The 19,126-nt window shown below is 41.3% G+C and overlaps 1 protein-coding gene across 4 annotated transcripts in view; it reads right to left on the minus strand.

Annotated features, from left to right (window-relative positions):
* The window catches only part of trappc9 (trafficking protein particle complex 9), a 278,262-nt gene that overhangs the window by 138,494 nt on the left and 120,642 nt on the right, over window positions 1-19,126 (minus strand). For all 4 annotated transcript variants that reach the window (XM_031278503.2, XM_031278502.2, XM_035992820.1 and 1 more), the window contains one exon: window positions 2,475-2,617. In XM_031278503.2, the coding sequence (XP_031134363.1) occupies window positions 2,475-2,617 (143 nt within the window). The remainder of the gene's footprint in view (window positions 1-2,474; window positions 2,618-19,126) is intronic.

Genomic DNA, 19,126 nt, shown 5'->3' on the forward strand with positions numbered 1-19,126 from the left:
AGCAGCCGTACAAAACCTCTACCTTATAATATAATATATAATATTAAAGGTGCTCTAAGCGATGTGATGCGTTTTTTTAGGCGTAACATTTTTTGTCACATACAGCAAACATCTCCTCACTATCCGCTAGCTGCCTGTCCCCTGAACACACTGTTAAAAACAGTCTCTGTAGACAGCCCAGGCTCCACAAATGGCAACAAAAAACAAACTGTGCTAACCTGCACCACCAAACATAACAAACAGAGTTCCAGCCAATAACCGACAAGAAGGATTTTGGGGGTGGGGGTTGGGTTGTTAGCGTGCGGAGGGGACGGGATGAGGAGGAGGGAGGGGCGAGCTAGCCTCCGTTTTGTTTGACAATACTTCAAACGTCAACAAGAAGTAACGTCACCCAACATCGCTCAGAGCACCTTTAATAAAATGCTTAAAGTAGAAAAGAATTGATGTTGATTTTCCTACATTACTTCTATTTTTCTTAAGCAATTAAAAGTCACACTGTATACAATACTATACTACACAAATATACTGTATTTGATTTAAGAAGACCTGCAGGCAGCTCTTTAATCCTTTCCAAGGCCTTCAATTTCAACACATTTCAAATAAGATTTACTTGGGCCAGTGTGATGAGGCAGAATGTGCTATGGGTGCAGTAGAGGTAAGATTGCAATGAATGACAGGGTGATGGTACAGTATAGCAGCCCGTGCACCATCTCTATGTGAGCATACGTATCCGCGCTGAGCCAAGATGGATGGCTTCAACTGCAGATATTATTACAGCTAATGATTCACCTCAAGTGGCTATTACTCGGCTACGATCTGTCTCCCCTGGCTTGGAGTTTTTTCACCAGAGTTGGGGAGCTGAAAAGTGGAGTTAAGGTAGACGGGGAATGTGTGTGTGTGTGTGTGTGTGTGTGTGTGTGTGTGTGTGAGTGAGAGAGAGAGAGAGAGAGAGAGAGAGGTTGTGTGATGGTGTCCACAGTAATGTATGAAGTAATGTGCATGAAGAGAAAGTATGTAAGAGCATGAGAAAAAGACTAAATATCCATTCACATCAGCCATTATCCGGCCTGTCGGTGAAAAATACCATTTCTAAGTCCTCTAGTTTTGGTAGCAATAATGTCATAGTGAGCGTTGCTGCTGCAGTGGTTAAAGAGAAGGTCGATATCTATTCACCGAATCAAGAGAGAGAAAAATAGCTGCATTTGTAACGTATGTCAGATAGAGTGAGCCTTTGGAATCGATATGTATCACCAATTATTGAAACAAGAGCGGCTGTGAGGTAGATTTGCCTTAGCTTTCCTGGCACCCCAATGAAGGTCGAGTAGTATTGCTATCTTTTCTGCCAATGACTGATTTTAAATTTACAAATAAAAAGCCCAGATACACACAAAAATGGCATGCAGGGTTAAAGGTTTTTCAGATTATAGACACTGGGTTCTATAGCAAGTGATTGCTCGACAAATGCTGCTTTACCAACCCATTCTGAAGTAATTAAACTGAAACAGAGCAATAGTTGCGGTCTAGAGTGTGGTCTAGACCTACTCTATCCGTACAGTGTCCTGAGATAACTCCTGCTGTGATTTGACACTATAAATAAAATTGAATTGAAATAGTTCACCCATCGCTGGTGAGCTAAAATGTTTAAATATCAATGAGACAGCACTGACTGACTGACTGACTGACTGACTGACAGTCATGTCTGCCATATCAACGTTATAAGTTGATAATAAGTCAGTGTTGTGTTTACAGATTGTTGCACTGCCCCCAAGTGGCCAAAAATAAAAACCTGAGAAAGCCTACAGGTGGTACACATTTTTTGCTGAAAGTTTTGAAAAACTAAAAAGCTGTAAACAAAGGTTATGTGTTTGTTTGTTTTTACATACATTTACTTTAAATATTTAGTGGAATAGTCCCACTACAGCTAACCACAACAGAAGATATACTGAGCAAAGCATTTGCTGCATAATGTAGCTGCAGAGTACATGTGATGCATGGGTGAATGTGCGTCATCATATTTTAATCCAATCTTATAAATAATTACCTTCCTTGAAAAGGGACATAAAATAAAAGTTTTTCAACTTGAACCTAATACAACCACCTGTATGTTCAAAGAGTTATTGGCTGCTGTAAACAATCCACTTGTCCATTCTGGCTGAGAAGCGATACCTTTGTAAGAAAGGAGTAGTGTGGGTGTTTTCCAGAGATATAGTTGTTGCCCGGACAAAACACCAGATATAAACCTACCTAGCATGACTGCCAGGGTGAATATACCCACTTGATTTGGTTAACCCAGCCTTTGGAATGCACTGTTCGCATGGAACAAGCAGCATGGATCTTGTACCCCATTTTCCTTCATGGCAGTCACTGTGTGAAGGTGGCCAGTACGGAGAGCAGGAATAATTACAGCGACCCATTACTTTCATCAAACACGTAAAACATGAGCTATAGCAAAAACATTACATTCCGTCTGTTACCTGGTTGCAGGGAGGGTGTTGACTCTGGTAAAGAATACAGACGGCTCCACGTCAACATGGACTCCCAAAGAGAGCTCCCTGTAATAGCCCTCCACTTTGCCTGCTCCCCCCGAATACTTGAAGTTCAGCACTGCTTCCAAAGTCTGCAAAATAACAAGGGAAGGAAAGGTTATAAATGTAGATCAAGCTGGTTTGACAGTGTACTACTATGAAGGGCTGATTCAGCACCCAAAAAAAGAAGGAAAAAAAAAAAAAAGAACTGTGATCCACTAAAAGCGTTTGAAAAGTGTGATTGGGGTCAAAAGTCACAGCCAGCATGTCGTGTCCTGCCATTCCATTAGCAAAACTGGTGTGTTTTTGAGATCAATGCATCAAAAGTCATTACGGCAAGATAATAAATGCACCTCAGCAGCACAGCCATTGTGCTCTTTAATGAAATGGAAGTGTAAAATGGAGAGAAAGCCTGAGGGGGAGGAGGGTGTGATTGGTGGCTCCAAACAGACGATTCGGAATAAACATGTCTCATCCTAAAACAGTATGGGAGGAGAGCGCAGTGGGTTGGGTGAAGGAGGTGGGATTTGCTGGCGGTGTTCCACAGTCACTGGGGAAAAGTGGACACAGAATTACTCCGAGGTATTCTGTGGAGAGAGGGGTGGGGGGGGCACAGGAGAAGCAGCCAAGTGGGGGAAGGATGGGGAAATTAAAAGTGGCAGTTTATGGTGAGAGAACACTAGCTGACTCAGCCAATGGGCTAAAGCGGGGTAAAGGGAGCATCCAAGGTCCCGCTATTCTTCCTATGCGGCCTATATCATCTCTCCACATATTGCTGATGGAGGTACTGGCTGTGCCTATCCAGAAAATTTCACTCTTTATCTCCTCTTGTGGTGGAGTGCCAAGTGGAATGATTGGGAGCCTGCTGGCTAGACGTCTGGCCTATTACAACCTAATGACAGAAGCACAGCACACTGAGCAAAGAGAGATGGGCACATTAGAGAGGATTGTCATCATTGCAGACCAAGCACCTTAATTCTAAATTTTCACTTAACCCAAACTGCATGGGCTTTATTTCATATCCTCGGTATATTTTATGTCATACATATACTACTATTATTTTTTCTTGATCTAGAATATTTGAATGCTATTCTTTTTAGCCACGCTAGCAGCATGGCTCTATGGATGGCAATGCTGGTTGGTCCAACACTTTGGTCCAGACTGAAACACAGTATCTGAAAAACGATTGGATGGATTGCCATGACATTTTGTACAGACATTCATGTTCTCCAGATGATGAAACCTACTGACTTTGGTGATAGTCTGGCTTTTTGTCTAGAGCCACCATAAGGATGACATTTGGGTTTTTTACTGAAATGTCTTTACAACTATTGGGAGCTCTTGTGGGAATTACTGGAATTGTTGGGTCTTTGTAAATTATAGAGTGTGGTCTAGACCTACTCTATCTGTAAAGTGTCTGGAACTGTTGTTATGATTTGATACTATAAATACAATTGAATTGAATCTAATTGAATTGCCATGGAATGTGGTACAGACATTCATGGTTCCCAGAGGATGGATCCTAATGACTCCGGCAACCCCCTGAACATTTTGAGTTTTTAGTGAAATGTCTTCATAACTATTGGATGGATTGCCGTGAAATTTGCTACAGACATTCATGGTGCTGACTTGTCATCTGGCGCCCAACAGTGGGTCAACATTTCCAATTATCCTGTGAAATATCTCAAGATCAGTGGTGGATTGGTATAAAGTATTGTACAGACATTCATGGTTACCAGACGATGAATCCATCTAACTTTGGTGATTCCCAGGTTTTTCCTCTGGCACCACCATGAGGTTCACATTTGCGGTTTTGAGTGAAATGTGTTGACAACTACTAGATGGATTACAATGACATTTTGTACAGACATTCAAGTTCCCGCCAGGATGAATAGTTATAACTGACAGTGTCAGTTCCTATAACCGTTATAACTTAGGTGATCCCTATGGCTGTAGACCTGTAGTCATGTTCACAATAAATGTCCTTCATTATTCTTAGCTTATTGTATTGTAGCTCATTATATGTTGTATAGTAGAGGTACAACAGGTTAATAACAATATGTATTCTATGACAAACAGCTCACAATGAGTCACCTGATATTATGAAGACACATGCCTATATTCAAAAGAAGAAGACTAATGGAGTCTCTCACAAAGCGTGCTTGCAATGTAAAGGCTGCAAATTAAAATCCTGATATCCTCTCTGAAAACCATTTCCCCCCGCTATTTGTCATCCCAGTGGATCCAGTCTGCTTTGCATGTGGAGGAAGTGCAACAGCCCTACAATCCAGGCAAGAGACAGACACATGCTGCGCTGGCAACAGAATGAAAGGAACAGCATGTTGATATGAATCTCATTTAAATTGATTGACTGAAATCTCTCTGATTCTGAGCAAAGACACTGGTTGGAGCCCCATGTCCATTAAAGTCTGTTTTCTCTATTGCATTGTTTGCTTCACTTGCTGTTGCCCTACTGTTTGTTAAAGGAAAAGGCTGGGGTTGTTCTAATCTTTTAATTAGTATCAACAAAGCAAACAAGCAAATCCTTTTAACAATATTGCCTGTGTTTCCAAGGCCTGATATTGCCACAGCACATTGTTGTCCACAAACAATTAAAAAGGCATGAAAAACATTTCAGTGGGTGACATATTGCTTTATAACAATAAACACAACCAGTGTAGTGCATGTATATATTCTGACACATTTGTATTAATAGTACGGGTTTCTAATACGGTGACCATACGTTGAAAAAATACACAAACTCATTTTTCTTTTTAACAGTCGAGTGCGGTGTTACATGCAGCTCTCTGTGTGTTACTAATGGCCTCAACTGGATCCTCTTGAGGAACAGTGGTCCCTTTTCCACCTGGTATTAAAGTAGTCAGTGTTTTTCCTAGGTTTGTGGAAGACTTAGGTGCAAGTATTTGGCAAGGCAAACCCCCCTTAAGAAAATGTTATGTTTTCCAATTAAAACTTAACACTTATCTGTGTCTAAAACGGTGGAAAAGCTAGAGCAGATGATAAATAAAAACCATTGAACAAGATTAAAGATAAAACTTGCTAAAGAAGTGCACTGGGGACGGAGAAGTTATTTAGTTAGTTTTGATGCTCACGTTGATTTTAGGTTCATTTGGTTTTGGTGCTGTCCAAAACAGCTTAGGTGCTGCGCCTAAGGACCGCCTACTCATGAGCAGAACTATGTACTCATTCAAAGTATTTATCACGTCACAGAAACCACTGAGAGTGAATCGTGTGTTTTGGATATTATCATACTGTCAGTATTTTTTTTTCTTCGTCCTGGTGCTGCCTGCTCGCATTTGTTGGGAGCTCTGTTCCCCGCTGATGCCCAAAAAAGGCAACCGCCGGTATACAATAACCTTTTTTAGCTGTTGCTATTTAGTAGTCTCTTATTGCCAGACCTACCTCCACAGCGCTGTGTCAGTGTGGAGTAAGCTGGCGAGCCTGAGTGGTCAAAGCAGCGGCTGTACAACGGTGGAACGGTGGAATTTCCTATAAATTCTCTGATATTTTGTAATTTAAACTTTTATTGCAAAACAGCAAAATCAGGAAATGTTCTGTTTTTATCAGCAGCAACTTAACATGACTCCTATAAGCAAAACTTCAAAGCACAGATATTTGGTTGGAAACTACAAATGTACTGAGAGCCAGGGCCGGAGCCGGGTCCACTTTTCAGCCCAGGAGTTTCAGGCCCAAGACCGGCCCACTTTTTCCATGGTGGTGGAAGTTGGATAAATGAAGCAACAGTTCAGCTCTTACTATTCTGTAGTTTTTATTAATACCATGGTTCAACAAATAATGTAAAGGTCAAATAATTCACTTAAGCTGAGAAGTTAACAAAAATATTCCACTATTCCACAAGGATAGGTTGATAAATTAACTTAACTAATTAAACAACATGAGATAATATGGAGATGTCTGCTTTTTTTCTAGCAAAAGTTACAGAGGGGATACACATTATATCAGGCCATTTTTCCCCTGATATAATGTGTAATTATATCTCTGTAACCTGTAACTGTAACTTTTGACATCTCCATATTATCTCATGTTGTTTATTGTGACCTGGTAAACACAGACAATAACTCACATGATGACAGGACAGACCCTTTGCATGTTAGGGGATACACATTATATGAAAAAAAACAGTGTTGTGAAAAACAGCCTGATATTTTGTGTATCCCCTCTGTAACTTATATGGTAGACAGGTGAACAAAGCAGTTAATTGAAAATCCATATTAAACTAAATTAAATTAAAACAGAAATCACGTTAGAGGGCAGGGAGGGACGGGTTAGCAAAGACGAGGCCTCCTTGCCAGACCACACCTGCAAAGAATGGACAGATTGAGGTAGCCTAGATTAAAGGAAAAAATATTGTTCATAAACCTGCATGACTCACATAGATAGGCCCATCAGTTGGCCTATGTAGCTAAGGTGCATGGCAATATGGAACTTTGGAAAACACTGTCGATTAATCCACATACTAAACGACGCATTAAACAATTCACAAGTTGCCTTAATGTAACAGATAAACGTATTTATGTAGTTAAATGAGACCCCTGTTACTATGGAAAACCCTGTTGAGTCTTCCACGTTGCTATTTGTTCCAGTTAAGAGGTGAATTCAAAGTGCAGCAGTTTAACTCCGCTCTGAGTGCACACGCGCTCCCGCGGCCAGGGGATACAAATCCTGGGGATAAGTACCTTCGCGCGGCCCAGCTATCGGTAGCCGCCTACCTGAGAAAACATTTTGGAAAAGACGGGCTATGGACCCAACAAACTCTATTTGGGAGGGGAGGGGAGAACTCCCTCACATGGTACAGCCCATGCAGAGGCTGCGGTGTCAGAATGCGGAATGTGTGTCGCCTACTTTAACTAACGTGACAAATGTCAACAAAAAATACCCTCGACTGGCCCAAAAGTGATGCGGCCCACCGGGAATACTCACGATTGTCCGGATTACCTACCTTTCTCTCCCGCAGAGGTCTCGGCGGGTTGGATTATCGGGCCGTTTTTTGGCAGTTTGCAGATTATCTGTATCAGCGTTTTATTTGCCCGATAACCGATAAAGATAATTATGTTATTATTTTATGTAAAGCGTTTTGAATTTTGCTAAAATGTGCTATAGTAATAAAGTTGCCTTGCCCTACAACGTCAGCCTGTCAGTCACTCAATAGGGCACAGTGATCACAGTGGTGCCTGCCTGTCACAGAGGAAGTCTAACGTCAACCCATACCACGACCGCTTTCGCCTCGCCGTTATATACGGTTTCAGCGTGGAGTTTTGAAAAGTGTAACCAAACTTGCAACCGCTTCACCGGCATTGCCTTGACTCACTGTGACTTTAACAAAGTCAACGTTGTTTCGCCTTGTCCGCACCACACCTCTGCGTGTGTTTGTATCACAGATGAGCTCGCGCTTATATGCTCTCGGGTACCGAAATTTGGCACCGTTTGATTTAAAGTCAATCGGTCCTCGGTAGTACCGACGTAATTCGAGTTTGGTACCCAACCCTAGTACTGAGAGCTGTCCACTTGTGATAGGATCACTTAGATAGGATTTTAATACCAGGTGAAAATGGGCCAGTGATTGTATCAGTGACGCTAGCAAACACTGGTGGTGCACCCAAGCCCCCAGGAAGAGCGCCGAGTCTAAAAGCCACCATGGGCTTAGCGGATAACGGTGGTACTGCACCCCATGGCCCAGCAAGACTTTTCACATAGACTTTGCATGGCAAAAGAAACGTCTGTATTTCAGCGGATAATTTGTTTCTGGGTATATCAACTTACCATCCCGAACACTGAAAGGGTCCTTGTTTAAAACGTTACGTTTTTAACATTTTTAACATTCACTAGAAGCGAATCCAGAATTATTAAATTTGGCATGATGAACGCGCATAGTGGACGCGAGCAGAGCCGCGGGACTGCGCCCGCCCGCTCACATGACTGTTCCATGGATGTATTAAGAGAACTGTTCTCCCTAGCTCATGTAGCTAGCTGTAATAATGGATATAGCTAATGGTTGTAATTCACCATGTGTTCTATTAATACGTCCATGGTATTATCTTATGAAGTCATGATACATACATCCCAGGGGTGTATGTAGCTGCTGTAAAGCCTGTTAGCTACGTGGATGTAACGTCATTAGCGTTTCCCAAACTGGCGGGCTATCGGCTAGCTAGCTGGTTGCTAACATCAGGGGTAGCTAGCATGGCTGTATTAATATCTATACATAGCTAGCTATATGCCTACATAACGTTACTACAGACAGTGATTACATCGCCTTGGTTCTCTCATATGATCCATCCGAGGGCTGTATGCTGTAAAGCTTGTAACGTGGATGAGAGCTGAAGCCATGGATGAGCTTTGTTCACGAAACTGCAGGCTAACAGCTAGCTAGCGCTAGTTAGTAGGTAGCTAGCTAGTAGCACAACATAATTATTAAATCTCCTTGGTTGTCTAGCTAAATACATCTATCGTTTATTTAGCTAAGCATGTAAACGATAGGGAACAACGAAAACACAGTGTTTAACGTTAGTGAATATTTTAGACAATGAAAACGGCGAGTTCATGAGTTCGCTACTTGTAAGAAACACGACAGAGAAGCTCATGAACGCGCATGTTGCTACCGGTTGCTACGACAACGCAAACAAATTGTTGCTAGTGCGCATGCCCATCGTGAGCCAACCAGCGTTATGGGCCAACAGTGCGGAAGAGCCGAGCTCCATGTTTGCTTTATGCGCTTTTGAGCACTCTCATTGGAACATACGGAGCTTCCCGCCGAACACTGTATCCAGTTCTCTTAATACATCCATGGGTGCACCCCGATAGCGAGGCGAAGTCCCGCCCCTTCCAGTGGACCTCATGGGACCTTAATTCGGAAAGAATATGAAATAGTGAACGGGGAGAGGCAAATCATTTTTTGATCCCATTTGAGTTGAGCCATGGATTACAAATATGTTCATCAATTTAAAAGATAATTTTTCAACCGAAGAAAGTCTCAGTTAGCCGTAGGTTTGTCATATGACCACTTAGTTTTGTGTGAAACCACTCAGTGAACTACATCTCTCGTCTCACACAATTTACGTCACCTAGCTTGATGCTCAACTTGCTCGCTAGCTAGCTAGCTTAGCTCTGTTCCACAACACATGTAATGTTATCTTACCTGATGTGTTTTATCCAGTGAAGTGTTTTCAGCAGATAAGCAAAAGAACAAGCAAGATCCTCTGCTTATTTGAGTAAGACGTCATCCATGCGACTTTGAAGCGTGTAGTCTTTCTAATTACGTATTTTCACAGTCTTATACTTCAACAGTTTAACAATAAACTGAGACTTTCTTGACTTGCGGAATTATCTATTAAACTGATTAACATCATATGTGTAATTCATGGCTCAATTCAAATGGGATCAAAAAAGAATTTGTCTTTCCTCTTCACTCCCGTTCATATTTATTCAAAAGATAGGTCCCACGGACCGGAAGTAGAAGGGCGTGACTTCGGCTCTCTATTCCGTTCTCAGACCGGGGCCGACCCTGAGCTCCTCCTCCTCCTCTGTTCAATCCTCTGGCTCTGCTCTTGCCCCCCCTAAGGACCCTATTTCAATCACACTGGGCTAAAAATAGCTCGTGCTAATGAGCTGACTGTGTTGGTAGCAGGCCAGCAGCAGCACACAGCCTGAGCTAACAGCATTACTGAACACAGTTACCGTCACATGCATACGGTCACAGTTCTTCGCAAGGCAACGGTGCACATAAAAATGGCCTCCGCTCTGACCATCCTGCTGTTGCTTTGAATGGGAATGTCACAGCCAATTAAATACCCCATTCTATTTCTATGGTTTCACTTCTTTTAAATTCAACTCATCAAGAGAAATATTTTGCTATTTCTTCTCTCAAAAGTTACATAGTCTTGCTTCAAGTTCAATGTTCCAACTTTTTTACAAGGACACCGATCACAACTACTTAATCAATAGTTTATAGTTGTAAGTCATTTTATGTATACAGCCCCAAATCACATATTTGTTTGGGGGTTTAATAATTTGTACAAAATCATTTCCTTAGAATCTGTGAGGACATTATTCTCAAAGAATAAGCCCACCTTAACACACTCAGAATTGACACACTGAGAATTAAAAAGGCCTCTTATATTTTTTTCAGAAAGAAAATAGCCAGTCTCCATCCTCTTTCAGGCCTTAAGTGTTGAGGTAACAATGCAGCATTGTGAGAAAGTACTCCAGCCAGTGCAGCTCCAGTAATGGAAATGATTAACTGCTTTACATCAAGAGCAAAGATATTCATCATAGCAGGATTGGGAGATCATAAAAGATCTATACATAAACGGTAATTACTGCTAGCCTGGTTGACACCAGACCCTTCTCAGTTGTAACTGAGAGTGGGTCTGGGGAAGGTTCATTCACAGCCCATTTCCAAAGGGGAGTCACCAACGGACGCCGCTCAAATGCCTCTGGGCGCAATTGGATAGATCTAAAACCAATCAGAGCGATGAAAGAGATGACGCTTCAACGTCGCTGGCTATCGTCATCGTGTAAAGCCCGCCTCAACGGTTGTGATTGGTGCCTCGATTTGGAAAAATTGGAAATGGGCTTGAATAGGCTCATGGACAGATGGACTTGCAGAGCAAATCTTAAATTTGCTGGAAGTTCGTCAGGGTTTTCCCAGGCTAAATTACTGCAGATTAGTGCCACCAAACCTTACAAGCAATAGCAACTTTATATAGAAATGGGTGTAAATATGGGTTGGCAGTGCATAATATTGCTGCCTTCTTCATTGTAAGCCAATTACAATTGCTCATTCTGCACCAACCCCCTATTTCGCCAAGTCACCTTTCACTTGTTGGTGTCGCGGGTCACTAGACACGGGGCAATCCTGCTTGACCTCCACCCTCAGGAGTCATGTTAAAGGGTGTAAAACAGTGAGTCCCTGGCCCATACAGTGTTCTAATGCCAGAATAAGCATTCACTTGCACAGACACTGAACCAAAACGTGGCACATCATTGCAGGTAAGATGCACACCTTCTGCGAGCTATGATGCAATAAGCCTCTTTCCAGCCGTCTAATCATGAATTATTTGTAACCCCCCTGATTGTTTGTGGATGTTATTTTGTTTCTTTCACATTTTGTTCTAATCTTATAACCACAATGCAGACCCTGTATTAATAGGACTGTATAGTAGGGCTGCATGATATGAGGAACATATGTGATGAATATCACAATAACGATATTACTTGCAATAAATAAACAAATTAAAGTGTACTAAAATTCAAAGTATTGCTTGTTGAATGAAAGGAAATAATTTCCAACATTCTTTTATTGAACAAATTGAACATTGAATTGAATCCGCTGACTGGCTTTCACTTCATGTTCCATTAGCGCGGTATGAACTTGGAAAAACTGCTTTTACTTTTAGTGCACCCGACTCCTGGAACAAATTACAGCAACTTTCTTAAAATCAACTCTATTGTGCCTCTTGGACAATTTAGAAATCTGGTTTTGAATCTGCAAACTTCTACTTGTAACTGCTTTACATTTTCTTTTGCATCCCTTTTATTCTAATTTATTTATCAAATCATTTTTCAATTCTGAATGTTTTATTGTCTTCCTATATTTCTTATGATTGTACTTTCTGTGTTGTTGTTCTGTATGTCTTTGTAATCTGACTCGTGACATTGAAAATGAGGGTCGCCCCTCAATGATCTCTCGAGGATAAATAAAGGTTGAATGAATGATATAAAAGGCACCACTGAAAAAAGGTTTTCTGACATTTTCTTTACACTAACACACAAAATCTATGTGCGTCTTTCGCGATATGTCGCAGTCCTTCGCGGTGTGGTTATTGCGCCAGTTGATATCACGATGACGATTAAAAAAAAACAATATGTTGTGCAGCCCTACTGTATAGCTCTCAAAGCTGTCGTTCACCAGCCTTTGATTCATCTTTAAAGGAACACGGCGACTTATTGGGACTTTAGCTTATTCATCGTATCCCCCAGAGTTAGATAAGTCCATACATACCTTTCTCATCTCCATGCGTAAAATAGCCCCACATCATCACATACCCTTCACTATACCTAGAGATTAGCATGGGGTACTTTCCATAAAATCATCTCTCTATCATCAGTTCCCTTGGTCTTTGGAATTAAAATAGCCCCACATCATCACATAGCCTTCACCATACCTAGAGATTGACATGGTTTTATTTCAGTTAACCTAATAGCTGGTTTGATTTGCATTGAGAGATGATTTTATGGAAAGTACCCCATGCCAATCTCTAGGTATGGTGAAGGGTATGTGATGATGTGGGGCTATTTTAATTCCAAAGGCCAAGGGAACTTTATCAGGATGCATAGTATCCTGGATCCATGAAATAACTAGTCTTTGAAAATAAAAATCTGCCTGTCTCTATGGGAATTTAACATATGTTTAACAATGTTCTTCCTTAAAATACAGGGTGCATAAGTACACCCCGTACTTACTTATGCACCCTGTATTTTAAGGAAGAACATTTATTTATTTACGATACATTATTCATTCACAAAGAAAATTGGTGTCCTTAAAGGTTGGATTTTTCCTCATTTTTTTAATTAAGGCATTAAGATCAATTTCCAAAAGATGATTTCTTTATTCCTCTTTTCAGTCAACTTTAGCATGGGTTCAGAAACTTGTGTGCGCCACTGTATGGACTTATCTAACTCTGGGGGGATACGGTGAATAAGCTAAAGTCCCAATAAGTCGGCATGCTCCTTTAAAAAAAATACTTGTGATCTGAATGTAATCTGAGCTTCAAGCTGAGCATCACAGATATGACATGGATATCAGACTCAGTGTTAGACTGGCTTTTACTTTGAATGCCATCACTCAATTTATTTATTTTTTTGCTGTGTCACAACAAAGCCTCAGAGGACCATCCATCACATCCGTCCATACTAACGCAACATTCGTTTTGACAATAGAGGTGAAATCTGAATGTCACACTTGCATGACGGGCAAACAAAAAAAAGAGAATGAAGAGGGAAGCTGAAGGCTTTTGGAATGCTTTGGCACTGAGATAAAGATCCTGACACATTTTGCTGAGGAGATGATGGCGGGGACAAGTCACCTGACAGGAATACTAAGATAAAGCATCCCAGTGACAGGTAGGTAGTGACAGGGGGGGCTCTCAAAACTGTACAAGGCTGCATGGTCTAGTAACTTCCCTTTGTTGGCAACATTTTGGGATATAACTTATAGGCTGTTTAGGGGAGAATTACACAAGATAAAATGTAATCACTGTACATTCAATACAGAGGCAGGTCATTGACAGCTTAGCTTAGCACAAAGACTTTAAGGATCTAAGTAAAGTCCGCTCGAGGGACAGGAATACCCTGAAAAAAACTAGTTATGTATGTGCTCCTTATGTATTATTATACATTCCCTACCCCATGAAGTAGTTGTAAAGTATTTTTGTATGTATTAACACCTAGACTTGTTTGCATTACAATCCTATAAGCGCCCAAGAAAGAAAAGAAAAAGAAAATGTTGTGTGCACGTAGGACCACATTGTTGGTAGAAATAAGATGACTCAGGAAATTTGTTTTTAGAGCCTTCGAAGGTTTTTGAAAATAAAGTTTACAAATCAAACATAGTTGCTTACAGGTTCCCACTGGACATTTTGTTCTCTGCTGCGTAACCATGGACCCTACTATTCTACTAATAATCACAATAATAGTCCAGTCAAAATAGAAAATGCCTCATGGAACCACTATGCAGAGAAGGAATTTTCAAATCAGGTTGAGAGGCCTGGTGTAAACCTTTTTTCAATAGGAAAATATAAGCAGCCAATATCCATGTAAACGCTTAATCCGACCATGTCTCTTTGGTTGAGATATATATATATATATATATATATATATATATATATATATATATATATATATATATATTAGTGCTGTCAGTTAAACACGTTATTAACGGCGTTAACGCAAACCCATTTTAACGGCGTCAATTTTTTTATCACGAGATTAACATTCTTTTTGGCCTGGCAAACTTTGTAGTTTTTTGCACATGCTGTTGCAACAACTAGTAACGTTAGAAAAACTACAACACCACACCGGATCTAGCTAGACCGGAAACAAAACAGGCACGCCGCTAAAAGTTTACTTTTATAAAGCTTCACAGCGGGCGGAACCACTTTGCATATGGGGCTTGTTAACGCATAACCTATTGGATCACTTTATTTAGCGCCCATGTAAACAGTTAAGTAGGAATTTCTAATCCGAATGATTTCCATCTGGTTGAAAAAATATTGTCTATATAACAGCAACAGTAATATCACGAGTACCATAAAGGCAATCGAAGGACGCTATGATATACTGTAAGGTTTCCTTGAATGGCAACACGTTTATTAGTATATGCCACTCCAATTCGCTCTGGAAGAAGATAGGACACATGGCGTTTGAATAGTTGAAACCAAGGCAGATGTGACACGCTAGCTGCTACATCACTCAGCCACCACACCATGAGTTGCTGACCCAGGACGAGATGGGATGAACCCACTTTTACATACCTGACTGGATGATGGGTGTATCAATCTCTATAAGTGTGGTGAGACGTCAACAACTCTATTTTTATGTCCTTACTTAGTGCTTTATTTCTTAGTGCTACTTCATGTTTATATTTATCCAAAACACTACATTTTGCTGCCCCGTTGTGTATTGTCCCAGACAAATATTTAGTGGTTAATGTAGCTTTAAATCAGTGGTTCTCAACCTTTTTGGGACCAGCACCCCCCCCATCCATTATCCAGGTCCCTTACCGCCCCCCCACCAAATAAGATGTAGGCTAATTGCCCTGAATATTAATGAGTAGGTCCTATTATTGTTATGATAATTCTAAGTGTTGTTATTAGTCCTATTATTGTTGTTACTATTGTTATCAAAAATCATCAAAAAATCATATCATTGAATGAAAAATGTTCCGACAGCTACAGTATGTTCATAGACTTATTAAAGATAAATGATGTTAACGTTTAATATAGACTATAAAGTTCCTGACAAGACCGATTCATAACGCTGCAGTACAGAGTTTATATAAGATGATACTCTGATGTCCCGTTCCCATGAAGGCAGCACGGCGCTGCACCACACAAAGCCTAAAGAGAAGAAGAGTTACGATCCACCGTCTCGTCCAGTCGCAGTGGCGTAAACTGGCAGGTTTTAATGTTGCAGACCACTGTTTTTTGCAAGTAGTTTAAAGTGTAAACTCGTATTGTTGTGAACCTTTGGTGTGAACTCGCCTTAAAACAAACGCACCCCAAAGGCACCTCAACGCCCCCCATTTCCACAATCATCCTCTGAACGCCCCCTGGGGGGGCTGTACGACCCCCGTTGAGAAACACTGCTTTAAATGAAGACAGACAGGCTTGAGGTTACAAAAGAACAACAAATGCTCCACATTTTTGCACATGAGCAGGAACATTTATTATCTTCCTACCTACGGCCAAATTGGAAAGGGCGCAAAGCTCCCGTGTATGGGACACAACATCAATTTCTCTGTCTGTTTCAAAGACGTTCATTTTTTACCAGCCTTGATTTGGAAAGAAATGTGGTGAATAACATGTCCCACTAGCTTCACATTCTCTCTTCTTCATTATCTACCCATGGATCCCAGGTGGCTTTATCTTCAGGTGGTTTTTCCTCATAACTGGGACAGGTGGTCGAATGGTGGGTACAAAGGGTCACCGAGTACTTTGACGATGTGATGAAATGGAAGCCGGTTGTGCCTAATTGTCCTTAAAATGAGGCTTGACCCCTGCTTCGGTTGAATCTGCCTGGTGGCAGGGAAGTGAGCCGTCAACTGGGGGAGCTATTTAGTCGCCTGGTGGCCTCGGCTGAGAAATGACTTGAGGGCATTTGGATGCAGTATGTCCATTAGGAGTGCTGCTGGCACTGCCTCTCGTATGTACACCTCGCTGCCAATCACTGAGCCAATCAGTTGGGCACCCCAGGGTGCCCACATGAGGAGAAACCGTGAGAAGTTAAACAGCATTTCGAAGATAGCTTTACATCTAGCTGAGGTGGTGAAACACAAATCAAGTATTGAGTGGGAGTAAGCTGTCTGCTGTCTCCACAGATAAGTGGGGGAACCAGCGGTACAGCACTTTCCCTGTACACCTGTTTATTACTGGAGTCTTGTTGTAAAATAGTTTAACGTGAGGCAATATGCTTGCAACAATACTGTATGAGTAGATGAGATTATACAAAGTTTGTCGATGCATGTTATAAATAGGGCTGGGTACCGAATTCAATACTTTTTAGGCACCGACTGAATTGCCTCTGAAGTATCGAGCATCGAAAAATGCCTCGTCATTCAAAACCCAATTGAAATGTTTGTCATTGGCTGTGTGGCGTAGGTACGCAGGAAAAACTCTACGTTACACACAGAGACGGGACTCACGTAGAGGAAGCTGAAAAATAAATAAAAAGATTTGTGCCGTAATGTGTAATGTTGTCATTTCTTTTTGTTTTATTAAATTGGCATCAAAAATAAGTATCGTTTGGGAACCAGTATCGAAGCCACGATATTGGTATCGGTACAGAACATTTTTGAACGATACCCAGCCCTAGGTATAAACCTTCTTTTGGATCGGTCTGTCCGTGTTTCAACTTCCAAGAGGCACTTTCGTGGTTGGTTGTGGCCTTGAGACAGTTTGGCATCATCGTGTTTCTGCTGTGCTTATTGGCACTTGATGATTAATGTTGTCGTTGGATGATGAAGAGCAAGGGGGCCGTTGACAAGTCCGTGTTGATTTGACAGCTGATAGGGGTGAGACCATCTAAAACTGCACAGTAACAACCACGCTGCATGCAGACCAAAATAGCTGACACTGCTGACAGGGAAAAGGATTTCTATTTTACTCAGTGAAGCACATAAGTTTGCATAGTATGGCATAATAACTTCACCAGCTCTAAAAACCACCCCAAAACCAAAAGCCTATCCGGAACAGCTTTGAGCTGGTTCACTTAATGATGTTCCTGACATTTCGGCCCACAGCGTTAATAATGTCACGCACTGTACCCACTCACAGTTTGGGTTCGCCTATGATGTGGCAATTAGAATGGGAAACATTTTAAAGAGTGGGTGAGCAACCTGCCCAACTATTAGGAATCTGTGACAAAGGGGGATATGGGATGTCAAGCTCAAATTATTATAGGCGGTGGAGGACAGTAAAAATATTGCCACAGAATGCGAAGAGCGCCATACGACTCAAATTTCCTCCAGCAGCATCAGAAAGGTAATGTTATTGTCGCTGTAAAAAGTACAGGGAAGAGGACAGCAATGTGAGGCAGCAGTGATGCTATTCATTTTGTTTCAGCTGATATTTAATCACTCCCTAAAATAATAATGAAACAATCAAGGCAGATTTTTTTTAAATACACCGGGCTCCATGCCGCCAGCACCCGTAGCTCCTCGCTCACCCACCGGCAAAGGTTTGTCTGTATCGTTTTGCATCATAATAACTCCCCGGCCCCCCAACATTTGAGGAGAGTAGTAAGTTGATTTCCTGATCCTGATGAGCAACTCATAGTCATGAGATGGCCGCAGACCAACTGCCACTTTGCTTGTTTGTAAGCCATGATGTCTCTCTCTTTCTCATGGGCGGACCAAATTCTCAGGGCGGGCAAAGCAGAGAAAGGGGAGGTAACCTTTCCCCTTATGACGTCATAAAGGGAAGACTCCAGATCGGCGATCTGAGCTTTCATTTTCTCAAAAGGCAGAGCAGGATACCCGGGGCTCGGTTTACACCTATCACCATTTCTAGCCACTGGGGGACCATACGCAGGCTAGGGGAACTCATATTAATGTTAAAAAACTTCATGAAGTGACATTTTCATGCCATTGGACCTTTTTTAAGACCTTTATGAATGTAATTTAAGACCTATATCACGACATAAATGTACAACGAAATGCAGCGTCACAAAAGCACTTGCAAAGTAAATACAATTATTAAAATTGAATAAATGCGACACAGAGTAGGCTAATAATGATCTGTACATATACAGCCAAATATATGTGGACAAGAGAAAGAAAGAACTACAACACCACAGAATGAAAGAAAAAAAATTCATTGAGCATTAAAAGCATTACATGGACATAGGAAAATTAAGACCTGTTGTGTATTTAAGAACTAGAACACAACACTTCAGCCAATTTAATACTTTTTCAGGGCTAAAATTTTGATTTTGAAATGTTAGACTTTTTAAGACTCCGCGGAAACGCTAAGCCAGCTGTCCAACGTCAACTACATAAAGCAACTAATATTTGGAAAATAGAAAATTCAGTAAAAAGTTTGCAGAACTGACGAAGACGTGACTGCCCAACCAGCACCAGGCTGTTGGAAAATAACAACGCCGACCCCTGAGCTCTTGGGCACGTCCCACTGTCTGGTTAGAATTCATTATTCTTAGAATATTCAGTGCAAATCAACAGGAGTGTTGGGGACAATGACAATCTCAGGAGATGTGGGACCCACCGTTGACACAGTTCCATGAAAAAGCATAATCATAAGCTAATTCAAACTTTACCTTGCTGAAAC

This window comes from Sander lucioperca, chromosome 16 (assembly GCF_008315115.2).
Source record: "Sander lucioperca isolate FBNREF2018 chromosome 16, SLUC_FBN_1.2, whole genome shotgun sequence".
NCBI lineage: Eukaryota > Metazoa > Chordata > Actinopteri > Perciformes > Percidae > Sander > Sander lucioperca.